Here is a 19,709-nt window from a genome sequence, read left to right as displayed (position 1 = left end):
TGTCTGTGCGACGTTTCGACGAGGTCTCACTCGTCATCTTCAAGATGACGAGTGAGACCTCGTCGAAACGTCGCACAGACACCCCGACTCTTACACGGGAAGACACCCGAAGACACCAAAACCTGCATATATATATATATATATATATATATATATATATATATATATATGCTTTCGTAGATTTTCACGGGTACAGGAATGCAGGTTTTGGTGTCTTCGGGTGTCTTCCCGTGTAAGAGTCGGGAAACGTCGCCCAGACACCCCGACTCTTACACGGGAAGACACCCGAAGACACCAAAACCTGCATATATATATATATATAAAAACTAAAGTGGAATGGATAAACTCCTCCTACATTCAGTGTGTGGGGGTTTTTTTTAAACACACACAAACACACAGCAGAAGTGGGAGTCGTTTGGTTATGAGGACAGCATTCAGAAATAAGTCACAAGACAGAAGAATTTGCTAAGTTGTAAACCCATTTTGTCAGCAACAGCAGACTGGTGCTCCTCCATTTTGATTCTACAATGTTCCTTCATCAAAAATTGGCCCCTTCAACTGCCATGGGCTTGAGTCAGCCACTTGACAAGTTTTGTCACAGTCAAGACAGTTGAAAAACAGAAGTGAGTCTGAACTCAGCTCTCATGTGCTTCTGAGGGTTCAGTGGGTTCCTCCCATTGTTAAATCTCTCTGCAACTAAAGATACTGGGCATTTACCTTTGGAAGGAAATAGAAAGTCGATACAGGAAAGAATTGAAGTCCATCTAGTAGAAGTACAGGTGCTGTATTTTGCCCGCATATAACCTCCCACACAACACCAAATCTATTACAGCAGTTTGTAGAGTTCTTCAGTAGTGCTGATTGATGAGAATTCAGCTCCATACACTCCACTCTCTTGCTCAGCTTACCATAGCAAGAATACATTGTTCAATATTTAATTAGCCTTTTACACTGTTTTAATCCAATTAACCCAGCATACTGCCTAATGCGTACTGTTTAGGTCCTCTCAATAGGCTGAGAATGGGCTCCAACAGGCAGAGCTAGGGGGTGGGGTGGGGAGTGATCGCTGGGAAATAGCACTGCCTCCTCCAGCAGGGTCTACTCATCTCCAGAATAAAAAACAAAACAAAAAGTAGATTACTTTGCCATCAACCTATTGAGCCCAGTGTTGTCTACACTGATTTGTAGTTACTCTCAAGACTGCACTCACTGTTCTATTCAAGATCCTTTTAAACTGGAGGAGACCTTCATGCTGGAGTTGTAGGGTGAGGACTATCATCTTGACCTGCTTACATGGATCTTTCATACCCACAGTGTGAAAGACCTTCTTGGAAAGTACAAGGGGAGCAGTAGATAACTTCAGGAGAAAGCATTAGAACAAAGTCATCAGAGGCACTAAAAACATCAGCCCCAAAGCACAAAATGATTAACAAAACCAACAACATTTTATGATCCCTTTCGGTTCGCCCTGCCAATAAATTCCTATTTTCATGAACTGGTTGATCAATCCAAATTGACCTCCACCTTTTAAAGTGCAGTATTTTGGTCAAGGACAACTAAAAAGTGTACCTACAGCCTATTCTAGAGAATTCTCCTAGAGAATTTCTGCTCACTCCTATGAAGGGCATGTCCTCAGAGGGCTTAGCCTACATATGCAGCAGAATACTTGATTTTAACCTGCAGGAACTCTTTACTGGTGACTTTATTATTTACAGAGAGAAGTGCTACAAATGTGCTCCCCACTGAAGTAGGACCTCTGATTTATTCTGCTGCAGCTTGTAAGAACCTAAGAAGAACCCTGCTGGATGAGGGCAATGACCCATCTAGTCCAGCATCCTGTTCTCACAGTGGCACAGCCCCTTCTGGGATGCCCATAAGCAGGACCTGATTACAAGAATACTCTCCCCTCAGGGGTGCCATCTTTTAGGAGCTGAGCCCTTTTGCCCTCCCAATTTTTTGGGGAGGGCCCCCAAGTCCAAAAGCAGCAGAGGCGGCCAAGCGTGGCATGGCTTCAGTAGCTGGCTTCTCCTCCTTCAGTCATGGAGCGGAAGGAGCAGGGAAACAGACCCTGATGGTGGCAACAGCAGCAGCAGGAGACACAGCCATTGAAACTTGGCTGCCACTGAACTGCTGCCACGTTCGGCTCTGCCCCCAGCTCCTCCAACATCCTGACATCATGTACCACGACACACTCCCCCATTCACCTTCAGAAGCTGGCGCCTCTGTCTCCTCTTCCCTCTGGTTTCCAACCACTGGTATTCAGAGGCACACCACCTTTGACAGCAAAGCGAGAACACAGCCTTATCCATCTGTCTAATCCTCTTATAAAGCTCTGCAAGTTGGTTGCCATCACCACCTCCTGTGGGAGGGATCCAGCTGCAGATTCTGCCACAGCAAGCTGCAAATGTTTTAATTTTATTTAAAACATTTACACCCCACCTCTCTGAAAGCAGAGCCCTAAGCAGCTAAACTGAAAGAGAAAATGGATTTTTACAAGTGTTAGTTCTCTGGCTGGATAGCTTCATTTCATAAGACAAGAGTGAATGGCCACAGAACTTTGGTGGGAAAGTTAGACATTTGCCTGGTTGCATTTTCTAACGTATTGACTGCCAAAGCCAACAGCTACAAATAATGTATCCATCTATAATGGGAGGAAGAAGAATTCCTGGCAAGCATAATTGTTGCTAAAAAAAAAAGGCACTGGCAAAAATTTGGGAGAAGATTATGCGATTAGAAGGGGGAACTGGGCTGCAAGGGGGTAAAAATTCACTGGCAAGAAGAGTTTGATCAAAAATGCTGATGCTCAGACTTTTAGAAAAGAGGCCCTTTGTGACATGCTCCACTGCTGAAATAGCTTGATTAGCCTTTTAAAACTTACCCTCCCACATTTGGCACAGAGGGATTAACGTTTCCTATAAGAAGCCACTGGACTTGATTGCCAACCTCTGTAGGAGTGAAATGGTCAGGATTTTCACCCTCATGTAATGGGCATGCAGGACATTTTAAAAAATATTCTTAAACCCGCATGTTATTTCTAAATATTTAATTGTCTCCGGCACAGTGAGCACCATTTGTTCAAAACATTTATTGAAAAATAAATGAAAGAGCAAAAAGGAGGCTCAAATCCTGCTGTCCTATGAATTCCTATGAATTCCTATGAATTCCTATGAAGTCCTATGAATTTCTATGAAGTCCTATGTAGTAGCAGCAGCAGCAGCAGCAGCAGCAGCAGCAGCAGCAGCAGCAGCGGTATCCCCCACTGCTGGGATCTTTGCACGAAAAGCATCCCATTGCCAAATGAAGCAGGCTGGAGGGTGGTGTGAAGTCAGCCCCGGTGCATTTCTCCAATTCCAGACCCTACTTGACAAGAAAAGAAAGGAGTCAAGTACCAATGCTTAACTGGGATGGGTCAGGGCTGTTTCCAAAGTGTCTGTACTGAAGTTTTCCCAACAGAAGGCTTTTCTGCTTCCTCTCAGGTTTGAAATGGGATGCTGGACTACTAAGCATGTCCAGCTCACTGTCTTCTACTCAAAAGTTCCTTTCTGGGTAATTTACATGCTTGCACCTTCAGGCAGTTTCCAGGGTTAGAGTGGTGCTTTGTGCGCTGGAAAAACATACATCAGGCTCTCAATCTTGTTCTTTAGAAAACAGGAGAGTCACAAAAACTGCAAGGCCCCTGCAGCAACCTCTTGATCCAATCAGGATCTGAAAATAAGAAAACAGGTTGTTGGAGAACTAATGAGGAAAGGTGATAACGAAAGAGAAGGCCAATCATGAGACAATAGGGGGAAATGCCTCACAGTACAGTACACAGAATACTACCATATTTTTCCGTATGTAAGACTAGGTTTTTTAACTAATAATAATGTTTAAAAGGGGGAAAGTCTTATACATGGGGGCAACCCCCCCATTTTCTTATACACGGGGGCATGTTATACACAGATAAATACAGTGGTGCCCCGCAAGACGAATGCCTCGCAAGACGGAAAACTCGCTAGACGAAAGAGTTTTCCGTTTTGGAGGTGCTTCGCAAAACGAATCTCCTATGGGCTTGCTTCGCAAGACGACAATGTCTTGCAAGTTCCTGCTGGGTTTTTCCCCCCTCCCCCCCTTTTCTAAGCCGCTAAGCCGCTTATCAGCTGATCTGATCAGCAGATAAGCCGCTAAAAGCAGCTAAAAGCCGCTGCTTATCAGCTGATCCGATCAGCAGATAAGCCGCTAATAGCGCTAAGCCGCTTATCAGCTGATCCGATCAGCAGATAAGCCGCTAATAGTGCTAATAGCGCTAAACCGCTTATCAGCTGATCCGATCAGCAGATAAGCAGCTAAAAGCCTCTAATAGCGCTAATCCTTCAATAGGCTTGCTTCGCAAGACGAAAAAAACCGCTAGACGAAGAGAATCACAGAACGGATTCTTTTCGTCTTGCGAGGCACCACTGTACTGCCTAAAGTGTTTTGAAGAAAATAATCTGGGGGTTAGGGTGGTGGGAGGCTCCACAAAGCACATTGTTCTGTGGTCACAAATATTCTTCACACATGTGATTATTTGCAAACTGTTATTGGGGAGCACAGATTTGCTTCAAAACATATTGGACCAAAGAAACAGCATTATATGCAACTTGGGATCTTCTTGCCTTTTCTTTCATGGATGATGTCAGAGTTGCTCCCCGATCCTAGCTCACAGAGGATCACGCTAGCCAGCGATCATTTAGTAAAAGTCTTTATTGAGTTACAGTTCCCATTCTCAAGCTGCTGCGTGCAACTCTACGTCTTATGGTTAGATCGGCGAAGCTCTGTCTGGGTCCCCGCCTCCTGTACACCAACTTAATATCCTAGCCTTACTCCACCTTTTCCGCCTGACTGTTCTTCTCTGGGTCCCTCTGCCCCCCGGGGTCTCTTCCTTCCGGGACTCTTCTGACACTGACCCCCCGGACCCTTCTGTCTCCTTGCGCCGGGTTTTAGGACCTGGCTCCCTTTCCGGGCTGCTTACTGCGCCACCTTCCTGTGCATTTGAACTTGGCGCGCGCGCCCAACCTTCCACTTTCCGTCTGACCGTTTCTTCGCTCCCCGATGGAGGTGTGGCCACTCCTGACTCGTGCCCTCCCTGCTGTTGTGAGCTGCCAGCGCTTGATACCTGACTCCCTTCCTCTCCCCTGCTCTCTGTTGGTGACGCTGGTCCCGATTTCCAACTGCTCCCCTCTGAGCTCCCTCTGGCCCTTTCCTCCTGGGGTGTCCCCCTAGGCTCCTCCCTTGCCCTGGCCACTGGTGCTCCTTTCTGTGAATCTTCTGATTCACTGGAAAGACTCGGAGATCTCGGGTCGTCGTCATCACTCATCCTTTCTTCTGCCTCCTCCCCCTCGCTCTCTGTTTCCTCCCTTGCCCTTGCCTCTGCTCCTGAACCCCTGACAGATGACTTCAGTCTCATTATGATACACAAAAAGAGGATGACTCCCCATTCCAAGAAGTGCAGCTTCTGGAATGAAATCTCAAGTGGATTTTGAAATGGAGAAATGAGAATCCATGACCTAACAAAAAGGTCAAGGTAAATCAATATCTGGGGTGTTTAGGCCTCACCCAGCTGATAGGAATGCTTGATAGGTGCCTAGGGTGGATCAATGCAGAGCCTGCATCTTTGCCCAGATCAGAAACTCAGCCAGACTCAGCCGCATCATCCACTCCTAGGTCTAAAGGAAAGAGCTCACCTTCTGGGGTTGGATTCCGGGCGATGCTGTCACGAAGCAAGCATCTTCTGTACACCAGGCTTTGGCAGGCTTGATAGGTAAGGAAGCACCTGCAGAAGTGGGAAAAGAATTATGGAAAGGCCTTTGTGGTTAAAAGGATCAGATGCTTATCAGAATGCCATCTGTGCCACCCTTCGGATCATAGCTGGAGGACATGAAGCCCTCCAGATGCTATTGGACTCCAACTCCCATCAGTCCCAGCCTGTAGAGCCAACTGTCAGGGTTGTTGGGAGCTGGAGTTCTGTAGAACTGCACAGGTTCCCTAGCCCTGTTTCAAATGATACTAAGAAAGGAAATACTGGACTGTATGAAATTAATTGAATTCTGCTCCCATGGGAATAAACAAGACGAGTAATGAGTAACTTGCCCAATAATTTCAGTGGGGCCTAAGATGAACTAACTTAGTCTAGATCCAAACTCTTCTAAAAAGAAATCACCAGTTGGATGTAAATGTAGAATACAACTAATGAAAGCAAATCAGATTATCCAAGTCTAGTACATGAAAAATATGAATTTCTTGACTGGGCAGGAAAGCAGGTAAGACACATAATTCATCTCTCCTATAAAGTGGGAAAAGAACACATTTAACCACTGTAGCTACAATGATAGGCTTGCCTCCAAATCTCAAAATTTGCTTGATAGGTGCCATGGGTCAAGCAAAATTTCTTGATAGGTGCCTAGGGTCAAGCAAAATTTCCACTAGTTCTGCCCTGAGGCTTCAAGATCAGTTTTGATGGCCTGGGCACAGAATGTTAGCATCTTTTAGCAAATACACTCAAAATAATGATTCAGATGACATTATTTTTCAAACATTGTTGGCATGGTAGAACTATCCTACATAATCTGAGGTAGTGATGTCAGTTACCCACCTTACTGAAACTAGCTGGCCACGTTGCCCACCTACCAGTATTTGAGACTACCACATTGTTGGTTTACACACATGTTTTTAGGGGTATACAAAAGTTTTTAAAATGAGTACATTTGAAAATACTGAGAAACTGTATCAAAAAATACTACATCACTGTCAGGGAGGCAATCGGGAAACATTAGTTTCAAATCAGAACAGCCAAGATTCAACAGCACAATCAAAGGCTTGCAAGTCTATAATGACAGGAACTTTGGTGGAACAGAATCCATTTGGTCAGATCTACCACAGGTTTCAAATCAATCTGGCAGCAACAAACAATTCTCCAACAGAGTTTTACTTGAGCACAGGCAGGTAACATACTCCAAATAGGCTCAATATTCAGCTTCAGCACTTGTAGTTTCATGGTCAGATTCCGATTCCTATCCCTTTGGCTAATTTCTTTCAACTTAATGAATCTATACCCTTTGTTTCAGCCCATCTTAGGCTGCCAAGGCAATTTCTTGAGATAAAACACATTTCACACACACCAAGAAACAAGCACAAAGTTAAAACCATTTTAAGTTCTGACACAATTTTAAAGACAGTTTGGGGGGTGCAAATTTACAGGTCTGTCCAAAACAGCACAGGCTGGGAAACACCTCTGGGTGTTGAATGCCCACTTGCCTCCCAGGAACCTCAAAAGTGATATAGTGGTACCTCGGGTTAAGATCTTAATTTGTTTTGGAGGTCCGTTCTTAACCTGAAACTGTTCTTAACCTGAAGCACCACTTGAGCTAATGGGGCCTCCCGCTGCTGCCAGAGCACGATTTCTGTTCTCGTGCTGAAGCAAAGTTCTTAACCCGAGGTACTATTTCTGGGTTAGCAGAGTCTGTAACCTGAAGCGTATGTAACCCGAGGTACCACTGTACACCACATTCCGGTGTCTGTTGTGAACAAGATGGCAATGAGGGAAGTGGCAAAAGTTAGACACTCAGGCACACAACTGCCAACAGGCTGAAATAGCATTGAAAAGGAATTTCAAACTGACTGCCTAAGAGCCATACTTCTCCAGCCCTTGCAAGCAAGCACCCTGCCTGTTTGCAGACTTTCTCAGGCAAGCAGAGATCAACATGATTCTAACTCTCTGCTCCCCTCGGCATGCAGAAAGGCATTTCACAGCCACTGATAAACACCTGCCCCCTCCCTCCACTTGGCTAAATCAGAAAGAAGGGAACCTGACAGCGCTTGCTTGAAGTTGGGCTTACCTGAGCCAAATGTGACCGTTGGAGCAAACTGCCTGCTTGCGATCTGTGAACGGCAGGATCTCTTTGCACAAGCTGCAGTGCTCTGGGAAAGTCTGTTTGTTCATTTTCTTTAAGATATGCCCAATCAGCACCTGGGAACACACAGCAGCAGCAGTCAGTAGCAGCACTTATAGGAAGAGACAGCTGCCTGCTGAAAGGTGGGGAAATCTCACAGGAGTTGTGAGGCGGGCTTTCTGAAGAACACAAGATGCAAAAGCCCAAGCCCTGCTTAAAACGGAATACAACAGAATGAAAAAGCAACAAAGGCGTCTCAGGCATGCAAAATGCAGAGTGAATGACTTCTCTGCATGCCGCTCAGGTAGTCTGAGGAACTTAATTGCCCTAACCCCCCACGCATTTCGGAAGAAAACTGATGGTTGAAGGTAAATCGAAAAGAGAGGAGCTTTGCCTCAAAGCGCATGTTACCACTCAAGAGAACATGATAAAATATTTTTGAACACTCTTTCTTATGTCAGCAGAGTTTCAAGTCTTAGCTACTTAGGAAGCTGCAGAAAAATACGGGATTGTGGCAACCACGGCACTGCACAATTGTTATTTATGTAGAACCATCAATGGAGGCAGGGCTCTATGGACCACTTGCTCCCACATCAACCAAGCAGAAAGATCTTTTGCTGTGGCTCTTAAGAGTTTTGCAATCACCACAGATTAAAAAGGAAACAAAAGAGACGGCTTCTTCATCTAGGGTATCCCAAGCTGGGGAACTCTCCTGAAGTCAGGAGTGGTCAGTAGGGCAGGGTGGTAGTGCTTACCTGGCTTCCCAATTCCAAGGTTGCTGCTAGTTAACAAGAGGAAGAAGGGAGGTTGGCATGGTGCAGGCATCAGACTGGTTGCACCCTCCCAATGCCAACCTCCTGGCCACCTGCACCCTTCCCCTGGTACCTGGCAACGATCTTGGTGTTGGGAATCCAAGTAGGCCTTGCTGACTGCTCCAGCCTCAAGGAAGCTTACCTGGCCCCCACTTTATCATCTAGAAGGCATCAGCTTCATACATTTTTATTCTCTCAGACACTGTAACGGTTTGTGCTTTAAGATCGTAATGGAAAGAATATACATTTTAAAACCACTGGAATTGAAGTTGGGTTGTTTTTTTTTTTTTTACTTTCCAGTTTAATTGCTATTCTAGGTACAGGCAGCCCCCTGTTTATGCACATTCAGTATGTCTGCTCATGTATATGCGAATCGCACCAAACCTGGAAGTCACTTGGAAATGTCATAAAAACATCACTAAAAGGATTGGATGAGGGCAGAGCAGGGGTGGAACATGGTGTTTGCAGGCTTTTTCGATGGGTTTCAATTACACCCCATTTAATCAATGTGTGCAGTGCCACGGAACATAAATCTGCGTAAATGGGGGGCTGCCAGTATTGTGCTAATTATGCTATTTGTTACCTTCATTTGGTTTATTGCATATTTTATTACTTTATGTTTTAAACTGTACTGTAAGCACCCAAAGTTGAATATTGTGAAGGACTGTATATATATACATTAATGAAAGTAAGTAAATAAGACATAAGCAAAAGGTCAGGACCTCTGCCCCAAGGATCTTACAATTCGTATGTCAACTGGAGAGGCAGCAGGGGAAGGCCCTAGCACTCCCTCCTGAAAAGTGTGATGTTTTGACTTCTACAAATATTTACTGATTTTATTTAGAATATTAATATACCACTGGGTAACTCACAAGTTTTAAAAGCAGTTTATTTGTGAAAAAGTGGCTTACAAGTAGGTTTCAAGAAAGTTGCTCGCAGTCCAGTTTAGCATAAGTAAGCAGTCTCCTCTGCCTTACAGACTGTCTATACAGGTGCCACTTGTCTTGGGGGGACCAGCAACCCTTCCCCACCCCAACCCCGCCAGACCAAATTCAGTATCAGATAATGCCCAGGCCAGGAGGACAAGGCAGCTCCTGCCACACAGTTCTTTCCTGAGACAGGTGATTTGATGGTAGTTAGAGTCGTCACAGAAGGGGAGTGACGCAGAGTTGACTGTGGTAGTTCTGGCCTTAGCAAAGAGCACCCCCCTTTGCTCCCTGATGAGATCTGGCATTAGATCAGATCAACAAGTCCACGATATTTATAGAAGCCAGTAACAGAAGTTGTGATCCTCTGGCAGACCTTCAAGAACTATTAGGAATCCAAACTATAACTTGCTAGTATGGGCAGGTGGGGCCTGCTTTCTTTGACAGGAGCAGTCAGTGCTACCAGATCTGCCTAGTGAATAAGGACAGATAAACACTGAAAGGCATCAGAAGCCTGCACCAATGACCTAGACACAGTAGCCTTTGACTTTTCCAGATTAGAGACCATCTTTTAAAAATTTTAATATGCACCAAGATTTACAGTTGGCTTTTGAATTGTGGTTTGTCTGTCACACATAACAAGAAACTATGGTTGCTTTGCTGATTGCACAAAGAGAGGAGGAAAGTGAGAGAAATGGGGCTGTATGTGCATACATGAAGCTGGTGCATATCCTGGTCTCTTAAGCCAGGATTTGATAGGGCAAACTAAGCCGTGCTATCCTACTGCAACCCAACAGCTTTTATGCTGGGATGCACTTACCCTTGCTGTCCTGTCATCATAACTTTCATCAGACATTAAGAAGTCGCAGACTCCCCTCGTGGGAATGCTGGTGTTCTCCGTAATCCATGTGTGCAGGTAGACTTCGCCCAACACTTGCTTCATATGTTCCCGTGTCAAATGCATTTCTACTGCTTCAATCTGAGCTTGGATTTCAAGAAGCTTATCTTCCATTGGCTCCCGTCCTCCTATGTCACTGGAGTAGACAAGAGAGTCATCTGCCAGATCATCCACATCTGCTCCTCGGATTATGTCACTTGGATTCTGCTTGCTGCCCTGTTTTGAAGTGCCTTTGTCTTGTTGATGCTCTTCACTGGTGCCCATCCCAGGGGAATGTGCTATTAAGACTTTTGTGTCCTCATGGGTTGGCTTCCACAGGGCCTCAGAGGGAGCCTTCTGCAGTGACTGGTACAAAATCCGCAAGAGAAACAGTTTAAAGCGCCAAAAATAAGTGGACCCAAAGCTCTCAATCTTTTTCTCCAAGGCTTCCTGTAGGAATCGTGGAATGTGCTTATCTTTCAAGATCTTCCAGCGGACAAGATCCGTGAGGTCAACTTGCTTGAAAAGGTTTTGGACAGATGATTCTAGCAGCTGGGCTGCTGCCTCCTCAAATGTTTTAAGAGTCACAAACTGGACCTGGTAGCTCTTGGTGATAGGGTGGAGGCCATTGGTCATGCCTTCTGTGGTCACTACCGCCAGGTACACCCCACATGGGCTCACTGCGATCCCATGAGTCCGCACAGAGCCAAGCACTTCAGACAACTTTATCAGCTGGTGCTCAAATTTCAATGCAACATCCGTGAAGATGGGAATCAGCTGCCTGACCTTCCCATCAATAGAGCATGTGTAGACAGTCCCATTCTGTTTGTCTGTTGTCATGGAAATGATTGGGAGAGAGTGGAGCCCTGTAACATGTGAATTATGAACATTTAAGCCTGCTTTGGAGATTAAAAGAAGACACCAGAACACATAGCATCCTCTTGCGGCCACCACTAAGCTACAGCTGCATTTCTGATATGGGTGGTAGAGAGAAATGCTCTTGATGCTGTGTACAGGCAACTGGTCCATCTCTTGCCACAAAACCACCGGTTGCCTGAGGGTGAAATAGCCCTTGACTGCTTTAAGGTTGACAGGGAGGATTTTAACGGGTCCAAAAGCACTCCCAACAATGAGACCACTCATCTTCCTATTATTGTGCTCATATTCCCACCATGACAGTACGCTGGGGGAAGTGATTCCTGACTCAATAGTATTGCAAGAGGTAATTGATTCCTTGCCCATAAATGGGAGCTGGAACTGCCAGATGGCAATATTGCCATTGTCAAAGATTCCGGCTAGCAGCACACTGCCCACATCCCGACACTCATTATTATGCTTCACCTGTTGGGTGGTGCAGATTCCAGACCATTCCATGCGCACCAGGGTCTGCATGCTGTGCCTTCTCTGGAATTCGGAGAAGTCCCCTAAATCCACCCTGGGACCCTCACCCTTACAAAGCCGGTAGCCGTTCTCAAACAGGCGCTCTCCATAGAGCTCAGTCAGGTCAACCAACTGCACCCACTGAAGTCTGTCAAGGTTAGCGTGGATGGTCAACCTGTTGTCCATGGTTAATGCTGCCAGGAGGCATCTGCTGTTTGCATCACAGCCCAGCGGAGACCAACTGGAGTATCTGAAGCCTCGCATTGACGGCAGCGACTTCCCTTCGGGGTTAAACACCCTGTCCAACATTAACGTCTGGCTCACGGTTGGATCCTTAGAACTGGCAAACTTTTCCTTACATTCAGCAACTTCCTTTTTGGAACCAACCTGAAAAAGAATAAGTGTGTTAAAAAAACACACCAATTAAACATTTTACTAGCTTGTTCAAAATGAAGGCTGGTGTAGCAGCTTAAAGGTATATAAATGAGCTACTTTTAGCAAAAGCCTGGTGCAATACTGGTGAAAACATCTGATCAAGCAAGCTCTTGCCACAACTTTGAACACTCTAGCATTAAATACCGTAAGAGCAGCCCAGTAAGATCAGACTGAAGACCTATCTTAGGGAGGTCCAAATTTTTATACCAAGTGGGCGGCTGTAGTAGTTTGACATGGAAACTGTGAGCAGCACACTGCATGTGGCCCTTGGGCTGCATGTTGGACCACCCTGGCACAATAGCCACCTACTGTCATTGTTCCCCTGCAAATGGTGCAGTATTCAGAGGCCTCTGAGCCTGGAGGTAATATAACCATCATGACAAGTAGTCACTGATAGCCTTATTCTCCATGAAGTTGACTAATCTCCTTTTAAATCAGTCCAAGTCAGTGGCCATCACTACACCATGTGACAGCAGATTCCATAGTTTAAGTACATGCTGCACCAAGAAGTCCCTCTTTTTGTCTGTCCTGAATCTCTCACCATTCTGCTTTATTGCATGACCCCATTGGGTTCTATTCTTATGAGAAAAGGAAAATATTATTATAACTTATTATTCTTATCGCCCACCTTTGCTCCATAAAGAGGCAAAGGCAGTTAACAATGATCAAAGTAATAGAAATTATAGAAATACAAACTGTTATATTTAGCACATTTCCTTCTGGCTTTGTAAGAACACAGCAATAGCCCTCCTGGATCAGACCCAATGCCATGCAATTCAGCATTCTGGATTGTATTAAAACTTAGTTCTACTCAGAATACTCACTGAAACTGATATATTTATTTCATATTTTATTTATCTCATAAAATTAATACACTGCTTGATTGCTTTTTTAAAAAACAAAACCCTAAAAGAAGAGAGGACTAAAATACATTCATTTTAGGGGATCTACTTTAAGTAGAACTAAATTGGATACATTCCTCTGTTTCTTGCTGCAAGCAAGCCAAGGACACTCAGAAGTAGAATTATGAAGACAATCACATTCTTGTTTGTCCTTAACACCCGATACAGTGCTGCCCCGCAAGACGAATGCCTCACAAGACAGAAAACCCGCTAGACGAAAGGGTTTTCCGTTTTTGAGCAGCTTCACAAGACGATTTTCCCTATGGGCTTGCTTCGCAAGACGGAAACGTCTTGCGAGTGTTCCGATTTTTTTCGCTCCCCCCTTTTTCTAAGCCGCTAAGCCGCTAATAGCGCTAATCCGCTAATAGGGTTGCTTCGCAAGACGAAAAAACCGCTAGACGAAGAGACTCACGGAACGGATTAATTTCGTCTTGCGAGGCACCACTGTACTTAGAGGCAGTTATCATGACCCCATAGCCCTATCCTCCATGGATCTGTCCAGTCCTTGTCAGAAAGTAAGACAGTGTCAGCAGGAATGAACTAAAAGTCTATGGAGTCAAGCTTCCTGTCAACAGTAGCCACCCAAATTTATTTTACTTATCTTTTTTCATAAAAAAACATTTTTATGCCACCTTTTAGGCCAAAGCAATTTGTGACACACTGAAAATCAGTACAACAACTAAAACACTGTTAACAGAATCATTCAGATACTAAAAAAGCAAGGAAAATGGAATGAGAATATCAATCGCCCAATCAGCCATTGCTGAACATCAGATGAAATAAAAACATTTCTAGCTGCCTGCCCAAAAGTCAACTGGGATTGGTCCAATCTAATCCTATTTGGGGAGCGAATTCTACGGCCAGTGAGCTGCTGAAGAAAAGGCCCTGCCTGGTATTCCCAACCACCAAAACCTGTTCAGAAGGTGATTGTAACCTATGAGCCATTGCAAATGAGAGGAAGAAGTCTTTAAGATATCCTGGCCCCCTTGAAGAGGGCCTGGAAATAGAAGCCATTGCATTCCTATCACCACCAGTCCCAGCCACACTGGAAAATGGTCAGGGATGATGGGAGCTCTAGTCTAGCAAAATCTGGAGAGCAGTAAGTTTCCCATTCTTGATTTGACTAAAAGGCATTTGACATGAGCAGGAGGGAGGGACTGTGGCTTTCATTTAAGAGCCCTCTTACCATCTCTCCCCACGCCCAATCGTTCAAGAATGAGACTTGCAGTCAAGCCCACATCTTGCAGCAGTAAGTTCCACATGCTGGCCATGCCTTGTTCTAGATATGTAAAGCATGGAGGTGCACAGACTTCAGGTTTGTGGGATCTACTTTGTTTTAGTTTGTTTTTTTAAAAAATAGAACTCTGAGTTAATAAACCAAACCAGCTATGATGTGGAAGACAAGCTATGATGTGGAAGACAAGAAAATCTGAGCCTGGAAATGAAAAGAATTCCTAACTTTTCACCCCAAAATTCACTTCTGATTACCCAAAGTTTTCTTCGTTTCAGTAGTAGCAAAGGGTGGGACTCATTTCACTGCTGCTGTTAAAACACCTGAGATCCTTCCAGAATTATTGCAAACCACCCAGAGATCTGGTGCTTCCACCTGGTATGCAGGCTAAGACCCTATCTGCCCGCAGGCTGTCTTGCCAGAGTGGTGCATGCTCTAGTTATCTCCCGCTTGGACTACTGCAATGCGCTCTACGTGGGGCTACCTTTGAAGGTGACCTGGAAACTGCAATTAGTACAGAATGCGGCAGCTAGACTGGTGACTGGGAGTGGCCGCCGGGACCACATAACACTGGTCCTGAGAGATCTGCATTGGCTCCCAGTACGTTTCCAAGCACAATTCAGAGTGTTGGTGCAGACCATTAACGTCCTAAACGGCCTCAGTCCTGAATACCTGAAGGAGCGTCTCCACCCCCACCGTTCAGCCCGGACACTGAGATCCAGCGCCGAGGGCCTTCTGGCAGTTCCCTCACTGCGAGAAGTGAGGTTACAAGGAACCAGACAGAGGGCCTTCTCGGTAGTGGCCCCCGCCCTGTGGAACATCCTCCCTTCAGATGTGAAGGAAATAAGCATCTATCCTATCTTTAAAAGACGTCTGAAGGCAGCCCTGTTTAGGGAAGTTTTTAATATTTAATGCTGTACTGTTTTAAACATTTGATTGGGAGCTGCCCAGAGTGGCTGGGGAAACTCAGCCAGATGGGCGGGGTATAAATAAATAAATTATTATTATTATTATTATTATTATTATTGACCAGGAGATCTATCATGTGGTGTAGTGGTTGGTGTTGGACTATGGAAGAGGTGCAGGAAACCCTTTTCATCCCAGAGGACAAGTGGGCAGAGCAGCAACAACAAAACTTTTGCACGTTCCAGTCATTCAAATATCAGAGGTTTGAACCATCTGACTTTTCTACCCAGGCAAGAAAGAGGCAGTTTGAAGGCCCATTTCAGTGAGGCAAAAAAAAGGTGTGGAGCAGGATATCTGAGGGTGTGTGGCCTGAATAGGGGGTGTGGTCTAGGGAGAGTTCCAAGGGCCAGATTGAGTGGGGCCTGGGGCCACATTCATGCTCCTGAGCCTGAGGTCCCCTAACCCTGGACTAGGATCTGTAAGACTCAAATCATCACTCAGCCACATAAAGCTCATTAGGTGACCTTGGGCCAGCCTCTGTTTCTCTTTGCCTAACCTAACATGCTGGATTACAGTGAGAATAAGGATCACTTTCTTCATTAAGCAGAGAGTGGAAGAACCATGTTAAGCTTTTTTATCTCCTTGCAGAAAAGGCAAGGTCTGCATGCGATTCCTGCATTGCAGGGGGTTGGACTACCTGATTGGGGGGGGGGGGGTCCCTTCCAACTCTATGTCATTTGAGAGCACAGGCTGCGCTTAACGTTAGTCCTACTGAGAGTGAACTCCTTTAAAACAGACACACCTCCGCATCCTGTGGCGGTGGGTTCCGCTGGTTGATCATGCACACGTCGTGCATGCCTAGACGCGGCCGCCCATCCCACCCTGCAGCGGTCGCCATCGACTGCCCACCTTGAGGTAACAGGCGGCGGCGGGGGCCGGCACGGCCGTGCGGTGGATGACGAGGTCAGCGCCGCTGCTTCCACCTCCTCCTCCTCCGCCGCCGCCCTGGACGTCGCTGAGCTGCTCCAGGACGGCGATGCTGCGGGCTGTGCAGACCGACACGCGGTGGTCCTCGGACCAAGCCAGCGGCTCCACACCGCTCACGCCGTGCTGCAGCCGCACTGCCGGCTCGCGACGCACCGCCGTCAAGCGGAACCCCGCGCTGCCGCTGCCGCTGCTCGGTCCCGCCGCCTCGTCGTCTTCCTCCTCTTCCTCTTCTTGAGGCGGCTCAGCCTCCTCGTCGTCGTCGTTCCCCTCTGTCAGCGGCGACGCTGCCGGCTCCACTGCTGGGCTTCCCTCAGCCGCCGCCATCGCCATCTTATCGCCGCCTTAAAGGCCGCGCGACCCTCCCCTTCAAACCCGCGACGCTCCACCGCCGCCAACCGTCACTGCCCACCATCCGAGCACAGAGAGCCCATGCGCCGCTGCGCTTAGTGGGGCCTGAGAGGAAGGACCTTAGTTTATCTCTCGCGTGTATGGTGGGGAGGGAGAATCCGTTCGAGGGGTGTCTAATTAAGTGCCTGAGAAAAGGAATTTGGATTTTTGAGAGTGCGGGTGCTTTTTGGTATTAGCAGAGGAAGGCAATTACGGTATTTTATTTTATTTTGTTTAGTATCCCTGGGGGCTTTAACCAAGCATTAGTTTAAATTTTTGTTATTGTTACTCGCTTTTTTTTTTACCAGGGCAACTCAAAGCGATGTACATACATTAAAACTGGCCTAAAAAAGTAGAGAACAAAAGGAGTGGCTATCCAGGCGTTGCTAGGTTACGCTATTATTTTATGTTGCTTTTATTTATACCTCACCTATTTTTCCTTCTCCCCGTTTTGCCCTCACAACAACCCTCCGAGGTAGGTTAGTTAGGCTGAGAGTGAGTGGCTGGCCCAAAGTCACCCAGTGACCTCCATGGCCGAGTGAAGAGATTCGAAGATTGGTGTCCCAGGTCCTAGTCCACTACAGCACACTGACTCTATTATTAACATTATCATTTATGAGACCACCAGCCTCAGGTTCTAGGACAGGATATAACAATTAAAACATTTATGTTAAAAACGACTTGGAATCACGTAAGATGGGTCCTAAAAATACACCTTTCAATTGTCGAAAACGCGGAGGGGAATAAAGACCACAGCTCCTATTATCATGTTTTTGTGTGTCTGTTGTGAGTGTCCGCAACCAAAGTAACACGATTCAAACAGGAAAAACGGCCCTGCGGCACCTTAAAGACTAAGACACTCGCGATTATGTATAACTTTTCCTAACACAGAATCCACTACACTTCTGCTTTTCTGCAAGGGATCTTATTAGACACCTATGTTTGGGGTCCTTCTACTTCCAACATACGCACGTGGGTGCTGGTGGGGTAATGACTCAAGTGTGCAAAACTCTGGGAGTCTGTATTGGGAGTTACTACTGCTGTTCCCCTAAAAGCCTGGTATTAAATCGATTTCTGGGTCCCCTAACTCCCTGTCAGAAGTGCTTCGTTTCAACCAGCCATGGATTGCGATGAGGGGCTGTTCATCAACGTCTGCCAGCGTCCTTCTGGTTTGCAGCCCCGCACTCAGCAGAGGACAGCCTCAAAGCCACAGCATGGCAAGGCAAAAAAGGTATGCTTGTCTGAGGTTGCTGGTGAGGGAGAAAGCGTTTTGGGGGAAAGGGGGCCGCCAGAGTGAATGGAGTTGGAGCAGCTCCTGTACCTACCTCAGTTGGGGCGTTTTAGTTTAGGTTGGGAGTTGAGTAAGGATGTGGGTGAGTGAGATGTTTAAATATATATATATATATATATATGGTCAAGGAGCTGGAAGAATTCCCCCAGTATTAGGAAAGGCTGCAACATGTTTAAATGTTTTTTTTAAGATTTTACTGTGTTACAAAAGTACATACAGTGTCTTTGATTTAAGTTCATAGAGTTGAAAGGCTACAACATTTGAGGCTAATTTATTTAAGGGAAAAGGCTGAGTAAGGGAGGACATGGTAGATGTGTATACAATTATGCATGGTGTGGAGAATGGGTTTATCTCCCCTTCTCATAAAAGTAGAACCTGAGGTCATCCAAAGTAGCAGAAAGGTGGGAGATTCAGGGCAGACTGAAAGAAGGATTTTTTTCACACAGGGCACCATTAAACTATGGGATTTGCTCCCACAAGTTGTACAGTGGTGGTGGTCAGGGCAGTGATCTGGCTCTGGGGCCCCAATCTCAATTGGGGGGGGCCTCTCATTATGACACTTGGTTTTTTGGAGAATTTGAAAAGTTCCTCAATATGAATTAGATCATATTGGAGAGCCAGTGTGGTGTGGTGCTTAGAGGTGTTGGACTAGGACCTGGAAGACCAGGTTCAAATCTCTTCTCTGCTATGACTTGGGAACCAGTCACTGCCTCTTGGCCTAACTAGCCTACCTCACAGCATAGTTGTGGGGATTAAACAAGCAGGGAGAGAATCATGTACACCACCTTGGAGAAAAAAGATGGGATATAAATGCAGCAAATAAATTGTGACACACTCATCTTATAGCTGCAAATCTAAGCAAATAAGAGACGTGATTTTGTAAAATATGCACAAGTTTTGTTAACTGATATAGAACCTAGGGTCATAGAATCATAGTGGGGAGTTCAAGGGTCATCTGGTCCAACATCCTGCAGTGCAAGATTTTGTTCTGTACCTAATATCAACAGTGATGTTGCATGAAACTAAGGTTTTTTTTTATCAAAAATGATTTCATACCACAGAAAAAGACTAGAAAAGAATGTGCCAAATTAAAAATATTTTGTTTGCATATGTCATAATCCTTTTGTGGCCATGTTTATTATAACATGGTGCCTGAAAAGCTAGAAGTAATGTGAGGCTTTTCTATCCTCTGATAGGTCATTGCAATGCCCCAAAACTAGGAGAGCTCTGAGTGGCAATAACATAATTAATAATTTTTCCCTCTCCATTATACTGCTGAAATATAATTAAGATTTTTAGGGAGTTGGGTGCATGGATTTTTATGTGGCAGGATTGTGAAGTTAGTTTAAGTTCCGGTACTTAAGACAAATTCCTGAACACAAAATTAATTTTATGCCTTTTGTATCAGGCTCTGGTTGGTGAATTTCAGGGTTTGCATAAAAAAAAAAAAAGCCCTGCAGAAGTCTGCCCACCCTTGGTTTAAGTGAGCCAGATTCAGTATCTCTAACAGTAGAAGAGCTGTGCTCAGTCAGGGTAGTCCAGCATCCTATTCTCACAGTGGCCTACCAAGACACCCCAATGGGAAGCCTGCAAGCAGGGCCTGAGCACAAACAGCAACACCAGGGGACAGCAAACTTTTTCAGCAGGGGGCCGGTCCACTGTCCCTCA

The 19,709-nt window shown here is 45.6% G+C and overlaps 2 protein-coding genes across 3 annotated transcripts in view; one reads left to right on the top strand and one right to left on the bottom strand.

Annotated features, from left to right (window-relative positions):
* Positions 1 to 3,065: 3,065 nt before the first annotated feature.
* On the bottom strand, positions 3,066 to 17,255 carry GTF3C4 (general transcription factor IIIC subunit 4). Of its 2 annotated transcripts, none has more exons than XM_082207820.1 (5): positions 16,286 to 17,255; positions 10,466 to 12,289; positions 7,854 to 7,984; positions 5,703 to 5,791; positions 3,066 to 3,705 (listed from the first exon to the last, which is right to left on the bottom strand). In XM_082207820.1, the coding sequence occupies exons 1-5, from the start codon at positions 16,691 to 16,693 to the stop codon at positions 3,641 to 3,643; spliced, it is 2,517 nt and encodes an 838-aa protein (XP_082063946.1). In that variant the 5' UTR covers positions 16,694 to 17,255; the 3' UTR covers positions 3,066 to 3,640. The 2 variants fall into 2 exon arrangements, with proteins under 2 accessions (XP_082063946.1, XP_082063947.1); XM_082207821.1 differs by lacking the exon at positions 16,286 to 17,255 and adding an exon at positions 16,179 to 16,278.
* Positions 17,256 to 17,407: 152 nt separating this feature from the next.
* The window catches only part of DDX31 (DEAD-box helicase 31), a 69,878-nt gene continuing 67,576 nt past the window's right edge, over positions 17,408 to 19,709 (top strand). The window contains exon 1 of the mRNA XM_082207822.1: positions 17,408 to 17,981. Within this exon, the coding sequence (XP_082063948.1) occupies positions 17,871 to 17,981 (111 nt within the window). The 5' untranslated portion in view covers positions 17,408 to 17,870. The remainder of the gene's footprint in view (positions 17,982 to 19,709) is intronic.

Source organism: Podarcis vaucheri, assembly GCF_965113315.1.
Source record: "Podarcis vaucheri genome assembly, chromosome: Z".
Lineage (NCBI taxonomy): Eukaryota > Metazoa > Chordata > Lepidosauria > Squamata > Lacertidae > Podarcis > Podarcis vaucheri.
Note: the sequence above shows the minus strand (reverse complement) of the source record. Positions and strands in the feature narration are given on the sequence as shown.